Below are 13,190 nucleotides of genomic sequence, written 5' to 3'. Positions count from 1 at the left end.
AATAATCACTAAATTACTTATATTAAACATTCCTTTACTTATAGAATAGGTGAGGACAGATTTTCCGACTGGCTGACCACTAGCAATTCAATCTCAGAAGTTCCAAGCACCAGTAAGCCTATAGTAAGCATGATTTACTGCAGTGTATGGTATTTAAAAAGAACATCAGGAAAATATACAGAGCAAGTCTAAATCAATAACACAAAAACGTCAGGTTTAGAGTAACCCTGGTCTTCAGGAATCCATTATATTGCATTAATTTATTGTTTTTACAATCTCTGAGCATATATGATTATCATCTTGTGCAGATACTAGATTTGATGTCAAGTATAAGTTACGAAATTTAAATCCTCCGCATACCAAAAAAACCCTCCAAATGAAATCCCCCAAAGAAGTAATTAATGTGAAAAACTGCTTACTTTTACCACTCTTTGCCTCTTAAAATAACAAAACAGGCTTTTCTCTTTATCTCTGCCAAGCGACCCTAGCTGGCCATCCTACTGCGGCCCATTTAACCCAGAGGGAGGAGCTGTCAGATCCTGCAGGACCGATAGGGGGACAGTGTGTGTGTGTGTGTGTGTGTGTGTGTGTGTGTGTGTGTGTGTGTGTGTGTGTGTGTGTGTGTGTGTGTGTGTGTGTGTGTGTGTGTGTGTGTGTGTGTGTGTGTGTGTGTGTGTGTGTGTGTGTGTGTGTGTGTGTAAAATACTGAGAGTGTGTCTGTTTGTGTTTGTGTGTGTGTGCGCACGGTTGCGCAACAATCATAGATTTGATCAAGAGGCCTGCCGGTCGTGCCAGGCACACATGAGTAGTCCTGACAAACAATCCTCCTGGAGGATACTAAGTGCTAAGGAGGGTCTTACTGGAAGGATGGACAGCAATAGCCTATGGCAGCAAAATGCAGAGATGGTGCCCTCTAAAATGCCTACATTTAAGGGTATTTGTAAAAAGAGGGTAGGGCCTACCTTCATACACTAGTTGTAAGAGCAACCCCTCATAGGGATAAAGTAAAGCAATGAATGTGACCATTTAAGTATTTCTCACCCTATGTAATTACACACGGTTGGATACATTATTTGAACTGGACATACTGGGCACTACATTAAAATCATGATTGAAGTGCAGCTCTCTGTGTGGATTTTATTTACTGCTTAAAAGAGCGTGATGGACATGAAATCTGGAGGTGCCATGTGTTATGCAAAGGATACGCAAAGCTTTATCAAATATTTAAAAGACAGCAACGCAGCCTTAGTGAAGCAGACATACTCTCCCACTAGCTCCGATAGTAACTAGGATCTGTCTTGGGCAATTTTGTGTGATCTTTATGTGATATAGATCCTATCTGTATCACACAGAATTGCCCAAGACTGATCCTAGTTGGGATGGCACTTTTTCATCTGAAGTAATTTGTCTGATTGGTATGATCCAAAATTAAGCTTTGCTCAGGTCAACCTATTTTATTCTATTTGTCTGAAATCAAATAAATATCTAGTTTCAACTAATGTCATTTTTAAAAATTGAGAGCGCCTAACTCATTTACTTGCAACCAGTTGATGTAGTTATTTTTAGGTTGATCCAAAGAGTAATTTATTACAGTGTACCCCATTTAGGTTAGTCTATAGCAGGGTTTCCAAAACTAGGCCCGATGGACCCCAAGGTATGGACATTTTGGTTTTTGCCCGATCACTACACAGCTGATTCAAATAATCAACTAATCATCAAGCTTTGATCATTTGAACCAACTGTGTAGTGTTAGGGCAAAAAACAAAGCGGGCACCCCTTGGAGTCCCATGGACTGAGTTTTGGAAATGCTGGTCTATAGACTTCGGTCAAGCAGGTAGCCCATTGGGCCAGTTACCAAAAGGTTGCTGGTTTGAATTGCCGAGCCGACTAGGTGAAAAATCTGTTGACGTGCCCTTGAGCAAGGCACTTAACCCCAATTGCTCCTGTAAGTTGCTCTGGAGAGCATCTGCTAAATGACTAAAATATGATTTTTTTTTAAAGGAAAGCCAAGATGATTAACAAAACAATTAAATAATTCCCATCAAAATAGCTCTCCAACTGTTATGATGCTTACCAATTTGAGTTTAGACCGAGATAAAAACTGTGGTGCAGAATACAGTAAAATACTCATCAGCCTTCAAAATACGTAGGCTAAATACATAGGCCACCATATCATAAAACTGCTCACCATTTACTTTGGACCATGTAAAATAGAGTGTGAATCAGAATAGGTATGACCTCATACACTATAGACAGAGTACATCATTGCAGCACGGATGTGATGCAGTTTAAGCAGATGACCCGGGCTCTCTTCTCTCTGAAAATCACCTGCATGTAGGCTACTTTAAGGCTCATGCACGAGCCTGTGCTATGTGCGCGCGGGCAAAGGGTGGACTTGTGTTGAATTGTGGCAGACTCGGCACTTGCGCGGATGCAGAATCAGGAGGAGTCTGCTCGTTGAATTCGAGTGGCTGGCCACCGCCTTCCATTCGCCCCCCCGCCCGTTGCTGCAGGAGTCCTCTCCCCCACTGACTGGATACATGAAGAATTACCCGTAAACGACATCTTCCCTGCAATAATGGGCCGCCAGCTAATTACTGCGTTGACGTGTTGATATAAAGATATTTCAGATATCAAATATGAATCATGCATTTGATATTTCTGGCAAATTTGCTCGTGAGCATTCTTGCGTCCTGGCTCCATCCATCCATAGCGGCAATTGGTATGTACTGCATATTCTTAGCCCAATCCTGTCCCTTCATAACGGTATCAGTTACATTTAATAACTCGCATGCTTCTTTGTGTCATTATCTGATATTTATGATAGATATGTTGGTTTTTCTCGCTATGCCGTTTCTATTTTGGGACGGATCTGTCTGTGTCCGGAGGACAATTTAATATGCCGAGCCCTTTTAAGTGACGGTGAGAGAGGGGGCAGACGAAAGCACCTCAGCATCTTTTGTTCAGGTTTATGAACATGAAGTATAGCTAAATTAACCCGAGACAAATGTTTAAGATGAACTCGTTTTAGCTGTATAATTGTGTCTAATTATTAGTACCTCAAAGATCAAAACACCTTTATAAACTGCTGTTGCAGTTTACCTTAACGTTGACCTTAACAAGGCACTCCTTTATTATATTAAGCGCTAATTTAATGATGAATTGAACTGTTCTATTTTCATTAGTAGAATAATATTCAACATAACAACATGAAGAAGCCTACCCAGTCGGTCATATTCAATTTATATTTCAAATATAGATTTTTGTAAAGCAATTTAACACTATTTTGAGTTTATGTACATTTGTATTTAATTGTTTATGGGAATCCCCATATAATTATTTTTAGGTAGACCTTGAAAAAGGAATGTCATAGTTTACTGCCATACGCTAATGGTACACATACACAACATTATACACTTAACTCTCTCAATTGTGTCCTGGAGGAATGGTGAAGTCATAATCACTTCCTGCAGTAGCAGCAATTGTTTACATGATTAGATTATGATTGACAGGCTTCCTTATGTTGGGGCTATGCAGAGTATAGACTGACTGTCATGCTCGTGTGGTATCTTCTCTTCTGCAGTTTCTCAAGGAGGAGAGAATGAGGTGGTTGAGAGGGACGCAGTGTCATTATTGTTGGAGCGAGAGGCAACTGCAGCAGCGGCCACAGACAACACAAGTCACCATGCGGCTGAGCATGTGATCACCTACCCCTCTCGGCTCATCTACTACCTGAACGAGGACTCAGAGAGCACTTACCATGACCTGGACACCCGGGCTAGGAACCAGGCCACAGAGGGTCATGATCAGGTAAGACTTTTGGTCAGAACTTGGGATTGTTATCCTATTGGGGAAAGGGGGATACCTAGTCAGTTGTGGAACTGAATGCATCTTCCGCATTTAACCCCTCTGAATCAGAGAGGGCTGCCATAATCAACATCCATGTCTTCAGCACCCGGGGAACAGTGGGCTAACTGCCATGCTCAGGGGCAGAACAACATATTTTTACCTTGTCAGCTCAGGGATTTCATCCAGCAACCTTTCGGTTAGTGGCTCAACGCTCTAACCACTAGGCTACCTGCCGCCCCTGAACCTATTGGAGTGCAGTGGTGGTTATGCTTGCCAATGGCAGTACACTTGTCCATGTTGGCACACTGGATAAAGTAAACGGATGAATGGGTATAGTTTGATTTAAATGATAGAAGGAATCATCAATGAGAGCATTGTCTCGCTCTATCCTCCCCTCCTCTCCCATGTTATGAGGGCATTGCCCTATTTTACTTGATATGCAGGGGAGTTTCTTAACTTGGCTCGGCAGTGAAGTTGGCATGGCATTCCTTACAGTCATTACAGTTACAATTTCTCAATTAAATAACCATAGAAATAAGATTATAATTATATAACTATTAATAATAATAATAATAATAATACATGTGATTTTTATAGTGGTATCACTAGTCTTACCATTACCCTTACCAATGGCATCCATTCTCCCAATAAACCTACAATTAGAAAAGAAAACAGCCTGATAAAAACTGAAAACAAGGACCTGTGATTTTGTTAACATTCTCTCTCCCACAGGCAGTCCACCTTGCTCAAGCCAGTTTCCAGTTAGAGGCCTTTGGGTCCAGATTTGTACTGGACCTAACGTTAAACAAGTAAGTGTTTTTGTCTACTTCATACCTTGCTTCTCTTACTCAATACGGTTTGGTTAGCAGGCGGATCTTTTAGCTTATGAAATAGGCGTGGGTATTAGCTAACAGTGATGGATATAGGCATTTGGGTGTTGCCCAGCTCTTGTTATTTCATGGTGTACAGCAGAGAGGTCATTTTATATAAACATAAGGAGTAATTTTCTGAACAGTCTTCCATTTTCATCCAGATCCAGTGTGTGGAACACATCCAACTACAATTTCTGTTATCAAGGTCATGGTCACAACAGTAGCCACGTTCTGCAGGGCCACCGTGCTAGACTCATTGATACGGAGAGCACCATGTTGGGCTGGATGGGTCATCTTTAAATCAAAGTGACAGGTCCCCATGATTCCAAGGGAGTTGTAGGTGATTTTCCTCACTAGTAATGAGGTATACTATCGGTCAGGTTAATGCAGGGCCTCATGAGTCTTTGCTATGGTGATTGAACAGGTCCTCTTGGCAGAGACTGCCTGTGTGTCTCATCAATGGTAGACCTCATGTTGTGTTCACCATCAGTCTTCTCAGAGCTGTCACATGAAGAACATTAGCTCCTATGACCGTGAACATACATTATGTTGTGGGCTGATTATAATATCCTAAAGCTAAATGAACACTCAATGGAGACTCTTGGCAGCCATTGACCTTTGAAGGTAGTGTGGTTTGGTGACCATGTGTAGGAAGGTAGTAGAGATGGGGGAAGTGGTCATGGTGACCAATGCTGTCAGAGGAGATGGGATGATACACACACACACAATAAACTACAGCAGGAAGCATGAGGGGTCGGTGCCCTGTCCCTGACCTGATAACTTAACCATCTCCTTGCCTCACAACACAAACTAGTTTTCCTGTTACTCTCAGTCCCAACAGTCAGGCTTTGAACAATAGCATTTAATCAAGAGAAAATGTGTTTTTGTTCAGACAATAATTACACAATAAGTAACCTTGCGGAAGTGAAGAGAAGCTGTTCTTTGTGACCAGATCCTATGTTGTTTTCATTGATTGTGAGTATTATGTGAGTGTGACTTTTTGGTGCAGGTCTTTTTAGTCTGTGTCTATGGGTAGGATGAATTCTGCTCACTGTTGTAGCTGTGAGAATGCTGATCTAAATATAGATAGGTCTGCAACCTGCCAATGGGTGCAACTTGTACTGCTCGCTGTTCCTCTTACTTCTGCACCTGGAGAACATATTTTCAGCATAATAGAGTTGACTATTTTTAAAGGGATACTTCGGGATTTTTCTACTTCCCCAGAGTCAGATGAACTTGTGGATGCCATTTTATGTATCTCTGTCCAGTATGAAGGAAGTTGAAGGTAGTTTTGCGAGCCAATGCTAACTACCATTAGCGCAATGACTGGAAGTCTATGGGTATCTGCTAGCCGTTAGCGCAATGACTGGAAGTCTATGGGTATCTCCTAGCCGTTAGCACAATAACTGGAAGTCTAAGGGTATCTGCTAGCAGCAGATACCCTTAGACTTGCACTAACACTATTTAGCAATTGTGCTAGCGCTAGTTAGCAGCTTCCCAAATCCCAAGGTATCCCTTTAACAGTGAACTGTGTTTTATTGTCATTTCAATGTCAAAACCGATATAGTTTTCATGGAAAACCTATATGCAGATGGTTTAATGTAGGTCTAGATTGAGTATCTACTGGTCTCATAATATCTCTGTGTTTTAATTAGCATTGATCTGGGGCTGATTCAGTCATGCAGTGGTCTGGGCTGCAGTACAGTATGTCTTGTCCTCCCTTTCCCAGAGCATCACTATTCAATTAGGCGCAGACTGATTATTTCCATGTGCCAGGGCTATAGCAATGATAGCATCATGTGTCATTGGGGGATTTGGGCTGGAGCTGGTCTTTCGCCAGGCCCCAGAACCTCCTGCAGTTTCTGGTCTTTCCCCTCTCCTCTACCACTGCATTGTGTAACTCAGTCTCCTGTGGACTCAAATACCTCAGGGTAGGACTCCTTGGCCCCAAACACATAAACACTCTCATACACACTGGCTGCACATTACACATTGCGACATGTACTTCTCCGGCCTCCCTTCTCTACACACACACATACACACACTTCGGTACACTCACGTTCCACTGCTCCAGCCCTCCACACTCTGTAATGCCGCACTCTCCCCTCTCTCCCCTCCACGCACTTTCTCTCTCTCTCTCTCTTCCTCACTCACTCACACATATACACACACTCTGTCTCTGTCTCACACATACATACATGCATGCACGCACACATACACACATTTTCTCTCACGTACACAGACATTCACACACACACTCACAGTGCTGTGGCACACTCTCCTCTCCCTGCCTCATACGTCAAGCTAAAAATAGCCCCTCACTCAGGAATCTCTCACAGACACTGCACTGGTGCTTTGACTCTCTCTCTCTCTCTCTCTCTCTCTCTCTCTTTCTCTCTCTCTCTACACTCAACTGTGCACAGCACTTCCAGCCCACTCGCTGAGCAACGCTTCAAAATGTCACACACGTACAGTACATTTCCAAAGACACTTCTTTTGTATTTTTTTTCTACTTTTCTGCAGCAAAAGGTGCTGTATGTCCAGGGGTGGGAGGGTGTTTTGAATGAGATCTACAAGGTTACCCCGAAAAGCGCCATTGTGGCAGAAATGTCAGTCTCTTGAAGTCAGTCGTCAGCTAACAGATTGAGTGTGTGTAACGGTGTGGTGTGACATGGCTCGCTGAGTCAGACGGTGGGAACAGCCTGGAGGACAGTGGTGCTCAAGGTGAAGCAAAAGCCTCACACAATCATTTATCATGTCTTGCTTCATTGACACCATTTTGAAAAGGGATATGATATTCTTAGTTACTTGTATCAATGTCATACTTGTCATGGCTGTTGTTCTATGTTCTTTGCCTGTCATGGCTGTTTTTCTATGTTCTTTGCCTGTCATGGCTGCTTTTCTATGTTCTTTGCCTGTCATGGCTGCTTTTCTATGTTCTTTGCTTGTCATGGCTGCTTTTCTATGTTCTTTGCCTGTCATGGCTATTTTTCTATGTTCTTTGCCTGTCATGGCTGCTTTTCTATGTTCTTTGCCTGTCATGGCTGCTTTTCTGTGTTCTTTGCCTGTCATGGCTATTTTTCTATGTTCTTTGCCTGTCATGGCTATCTTTCTATGTTCTTTGCCTGTCATAGCTATTTTTCTATGTTCTTTGCCTGTCATGGCTGCTTTTCTATGTTCTTTGCCTGTCATGGCTATTTTTCTATGTTCTTTGCCTGTCATGGCTGTTGTTCTATGTTCTTTGCCTGTCATGGCTGCTTTTCTATGTTCTTTGCCTATCATGGCTGCTTTTCTATGTTCTTTGCCTGTCATGGCTGCTTTTCTATGTTCTTTGCCTGTCATGGCTGCTTTTCTATGTTCTTTGCCTGTCATGGCTATTTTTCTATGTTCTTTGCCTGTCATGGCTGCTTTTCTATGTTCTTTGCCTATCATGGCTGCTTTTCTATGTTCTTTGCCTGTCATGGCTGCTTTTCTATGTTCTTTGCCTGTCATGGCTGCTTTTCTATGTTCTTTGCCTGTCATGGCTATTTTTCTATGTTCTTTGCCTGTCATGGCTGCTTTTCTATGTTCTTTGCCTGTCATGGCTATTTTTCTATGTTCTTTGCCTGTCATGGATGTTCTTTCTAATCAATGTACTTACTCATTTTAGAAAAAGTATTTGTTTTTGAAATAATGATACAATTTCAAATTATGAGTTGTTTTAGATGTTCTCTTGCTCTAGATGGTGTTTAAAGGTTAGAATAGATTTGTCATTGGTTTGAACTCCAAAAGAGCATTTCTCCTTGTTTGTTCACTAAATGACAGCTTTGTGATGGATTCTCTATCCCTTTTTTGGAAGCAGTCTGTCACGACTGTGTGTTGACTGTCTTTCATACTCTTTCAGAGTATGCAGCTTGGTGTATGTATGCTGTATTATACTGTACGTATCTTATACATATTCTTGTACTGTCTCAACCACCTGGCAGCCTAACAAAAATAATGTTTCCCTCCCTCCCTCTCCTCATTCGAACTGAAGCATCTTACCTACTCTTTTTATAGCTGCACAGTATTCAACGTTTAAGCTACCTTTTTAACTGTGAGATGGTGTGGGTGTATTTTAAGTTCATGTGGGTGTATTTGACATTGGGTTTTTGAAGAGGATTACCTAAGGTTTGTGGTGATTGTTGAATGTAGCTGTTTAACAGGATACACGCCTTTAACCCGCCAAGTAAGTCACAGTACTAGGCCAGACCACAGCCAGACGGTTAGGGCAGCAGGTCATCACTACAGACACACATGTCACTAACCCACACCCTTCTCCTTTTACTTCCTAGTGACTTGTTGTCGTCGGATTATGTGGAGATCCACTATGAAGAGGGTAAACCTGTTCTATCAAAGGTAACATCTCCAGTCAGAACACACACTCTGTTTGGGTACCTGTTTTTCGTTTTCTCTTTTTTCAGAGGAGCCTAATTGGTTCCCTGTGGAAGGTACAGGGCCTGCAGCTGTTACAGGATGTATTGTTTTGTTTAACTGTGGCTAGTTAGGGGCAATCAAAGAACAAGTGGAGAGTTAAAGCAAAATGCAGAAAAATGCTTAAAGACATCCAAACTATTCATCCTACTATGTTGACAGGACCACTGGGGTTCACAGACATGAAAATAAATAAAATGGCCTTGTATAGTACAGAGGTACTTTGACATTTCTATTTTGATGTTATTTATTGACTTGGTCTTGATGTATCCTGACATTGCTGTTATTGATTACCATTAGCTAACCTCATCAAATCAATGGTGCTCCATCATCAGTACAACTATACTTTATCTTATCCACCCTGATGTTGTGTAAGTGTTGCATCTGTTTTAGTGATGTAAGAGAAAGACCGAGCGAGGGAAGGAGGGAGGGATAGACTGCTAGCAAGAGAGAGGTAAAATAGGCTAGAGATGTGATAGTTGGCTGATGTGTGCCTGTGTTAGTTACTGTACTGCTGCTGCTGCTGCTGCTGGTGTTGCTGAATCAGGTTGAGGCAGAGGGGCTGGGCTGGGCACAGTGGAGCTAGCTGACTCAGCACAGCTCCACTCCGCTCCCCTGCAGCCTCCTGTCTCTCCTGCCTGCCTGCCTGCCTGGAACCCAGGTCACGTGACAGGGGAGCTAGAGACGCTGGTGCTCTGCAGTAGCTATGCAGTGTGGGATGGTGGGAGTGAAAGAGAGAGTGTCCTCTGCTCACCCTGGGCCTAGTTGATAACTGAGTCACAGATGAGGGAGAGGGCGAGGGAAAGTGATGTGGACCATTGAGGTCTGAAGAAGAACAGTCATTAGTTTGAGGCCCACCACCACAACCCACACTGCAGAAAGATATTATTTATAAATGTGAGCTGAATGCGTAAACCAGGCTGCAGATGACATATTGCACACATTTATAGTCTCTCCAACTGAATAAACAGTCAAAGTCGACAATGTTGCAATAATCCATCAAATACACCCTGGGCCTAGTTGAAAGTAGGCTACTCCATCTGAGTTACGTTGCATTGCTATATATTGACTCATATGGTACAGCTGTGAATGTGATAAGTACGCCGTGTATGTATTTGTTTGATGAATATTTTGAAGGAAGCTCCACTCCAAACCCATGGAGTAATGTTGGTATGTACACTCAGTGGCCAGTTTATTAGGTGCACCACCCCGTTCACGAAAATGGTTCGCTCCTACTGACAGTGAGTTACATGGCCGTGGCTTGCTATATAAAGTGGGCAGACAGGCATCGAGGCATTCAGTTACTGTTCGATTGAATGTTAGAATGGGCAAAACAAGTGACTTAAGCGACTGAGCATGGCGATGATTGTCAGTAGCAGGCCCGCCAGTTCCAGTATGTCAGAAACGTCCGGCCTCCTTGGCTTTTCACGGATGACAGTGAAAATAATGGCAAATAACGGCGCAGTACAACAGTGGTGTGCAGAACGGCATCTCAGAACGCACAACTCGTTGATCCTTGTAACGGATGGACTATTGCAGCAGACGACCACACCGGGTTCCACTCCTATCAGCTAAAAACAAAAAGAAGGGGCTCCAGTGGGCACGTGATCACCAAAACTGGACAACTGAGGAGTGGAAAAAAATTGCCTGGAACCAACAAATCCTGGTTCCTGTTGCTTCATGCTGATGGCAGAGTCAGGAATTGGCGTAAGCAGCATAAGTTCATGGCCCCATCCTTCCAAGTGTCAACGGTACAGGCTGGTGGCAGTGGGGTATTGGTGTAGGGAATGTTTTCCTGGCACACGTTAGGTCCCTTGATACCAATTGAGCAATGTTTCCATGCCCTGAACAATTCAGGCTGTTCTGGATGTTTTTCTGGAGGCAACCCCATGCTAGATGTGTGTACCTAATAAACTGGCCACTGAGTGTACAGTATATGTCTCATATTTGCCTTCTGCTCTACAGTAGGTGATGTTGTATAAGTATTGTATAAATGTTGTTTCTGTGTATCCTCAGGGTGGTGAGCACTGTTACTACCACGGCCAGGTGAGGGGGGAAGATGACTCTAATGTGGCCTTGTCTACCTGCAATGGGCTGCAGTAAGTGAACACCAGCAGTTTTACATAAAAGTCCGTGCACGGAATACTTGTAGATATCGGTGCTTTCCACAGCTGCTATTGACTTAGTATTGACTGTCTTCTCTCTTCACTTTTCCTCTCGCTCCCTCTCTCTTTACCTGACAGCGGAATGTTTGATGATGGACTCTATGTGTATCTAATTGAGCCTTTGCAACAGACTCACTCAATTGTAAGTTCTTCCTCATATTTAGGTTTTTCAAAAGCTTTGCTACACAAATACTATTTGTTCTACCTCTACTTGTGCTACTGCTAGGATCGCTTCTGCCACTTTTACTGTTACTAAAGCCTCCTTTTTCCTGTAAAGCACATTAGGTTATCTAGTAAAGATTGTATGTTTGCCATTGACAAGGGTGTTCTTGTTTTTAAAGGAAGTCCATGGTTTACAATAGTGAAGGACATAATGATAACAAAGTGCTGCAAGTGTGGAAATGGTTATACCTCACTAATCTGTATTGAGCTTTTCCAAAAGTTATATAAGCATAGAATGTACAGTGCCTTCAGGAAGTATTCACACCCCTTGACTTATTCCACATTTTGTTGTGTTACAGCCTGAATTCAAAATTGATTCAATAAAAAACAAGTATCACCCATCTACACACAATACCCCATTATGACAAAGTGAAAACATGTTTTTAGAAATTCTTGCAAAACAAACAAACAATGAAATACAGAAATATCTAATTTACATAAGTATTCACATCCCTGAGTCAAGACATGTTAGAATCCTCGTTGGTTTAAAAATAATCACTTCTACCTTAAGTTAGAGGCCAGGAAATAGATAGGTGATTACAGCTGTGAGTCTTTCTGGGTCTTGAAGTTCTTTGCACACCTGGATTGTACATTTGCCCATAATTCTTTTCAAAATTCTTCAAGTTCTCTCAAGTTGGTTGTTGACAATATTTTTTTTTATTATTTAAAAAAAAAAATATTTGTATTTTTTTAAATAATTGTTTTTTATTATTAACCCATCCACCATCCCCTCTCTTCGGAGGACACATATATTTTGGGGTGCTTACAGGTTCTGATACATATACATACATTTTACATATACATTTTACATATACATTTTACATATACATTTTACACATACATTTGACATATACATTTTACACATACATTTGACATATACATTTTACACATATATTTTACATATACGGTACTTTTATGTACAGCAATCACATAACAATAATACGTTACCGACATAAGCTCTTTAATCCCTTCAGCCACTCTCAGCCCATCCCACCTAACACCCTAGACCCTCTTTTGGTTTCCATGTTCCATATATTTTTCAATTGTGCTGTGATGTTTTACATACATGTTGAACCTTTCTAATTCATAGTATCCACAGATTGTGAGCTAAAGATGAAAACCTTTCCTACGAGTATTATTATATTATTGATTGACTGACTATGGTTTTCCAAATCGCCCAACACTGCTATTTGTAAGGTTAATTTTAAGTGAATGTTGTGATTTTTTTAAGTGAATGTTGTGAGCAGAAACAAGCTACATAGGGGCAATACCAGAATAAATGATCTAGTGATTATTTCTCTTCGCAGCAAAATCTACAGAGCTGAGATTTGTGTATGCCCGATATTGTTGACCATTGCTAGACAGCCATTTTCATGTCTTGACATAGATTTTCAAGTCGATTTAAGTAAAAACTGTAACTAGGCCACACAGGAACATTCAATGTTGTCTTGGTAGGCAACTCCAGTGTATATTTGGCCTTGTGTTTTAGGTAAATGCCCTGCTGAAAGGTGAATTTGTCTCCCAGTGTCTGTTGGAAAGCAGACTGAACCAGGTTTTCCTCTAGGATTTTGCCTCTGCTTAGCTCTATTCTGTTTATTTTTATCATACCCATAACACGATTCAGTATATT

The 13,190-nt window shown here is 41.7% G+C and overlaps 1 protein-coding gene across 1 annotated transcript in view; it reads left to right on the top strand.

The window, feature by feature from the left end:
* Positions 1–2,502: 2,502 nt before the first annotated feature.
* LOC120057787 (disintegrin and metalloproteinase domain-containing protein 23-like) overlaps positions 2,503–13,190 on the top strand; it is a 37,355-nt gene continuing 26,667 nt past the window's right edge. The window contains exons 1-5 of the mRNA XM_039006252.1: positions 2,503–2,722; positions 3,584–3,810; positions 4,582–4,658; positions 9,035–9,098; positions 11,190–11,272. Coding sequence (XP_038862180.1) covers positions 2,647–2,722; positions 3,584–3,810; positions 4,582–4,658; positions 9,035–9,098; positions 11,190–11,272 — 527 coding nt within the window. The 5' untranslated portion in view covers positions 2,503–2,646. The remainder of the gene's footprint in view (positions 2,723–3,583; positions 3,811–4,581; positions 4,659–9,034; positions 9,099–11,189; positions 11,273–13,190) is intronic.

The sequence above is a fragment of the Salvelinus namaycush genome, chromosome 13 (assembly GCF_016432855.1).
Source record: "Salvelinus namaycush isolate Seneca chromosome 13, SaNama_1.0, whole genome shotgun sequence".
NCBI classification, from domain to species: domain Eukaryota; kingdom Metazoa; phylum Chordata; class Actinopteri; order Salmoniformes; family Salmonidae; genus Salvelinus; species Salvelinus namaycush.
The sequence above is the reverse complement of the archived record's forward strand: the minus strand, read 5'-3'. Positions and strand labels throughout refer to the sequence as shown.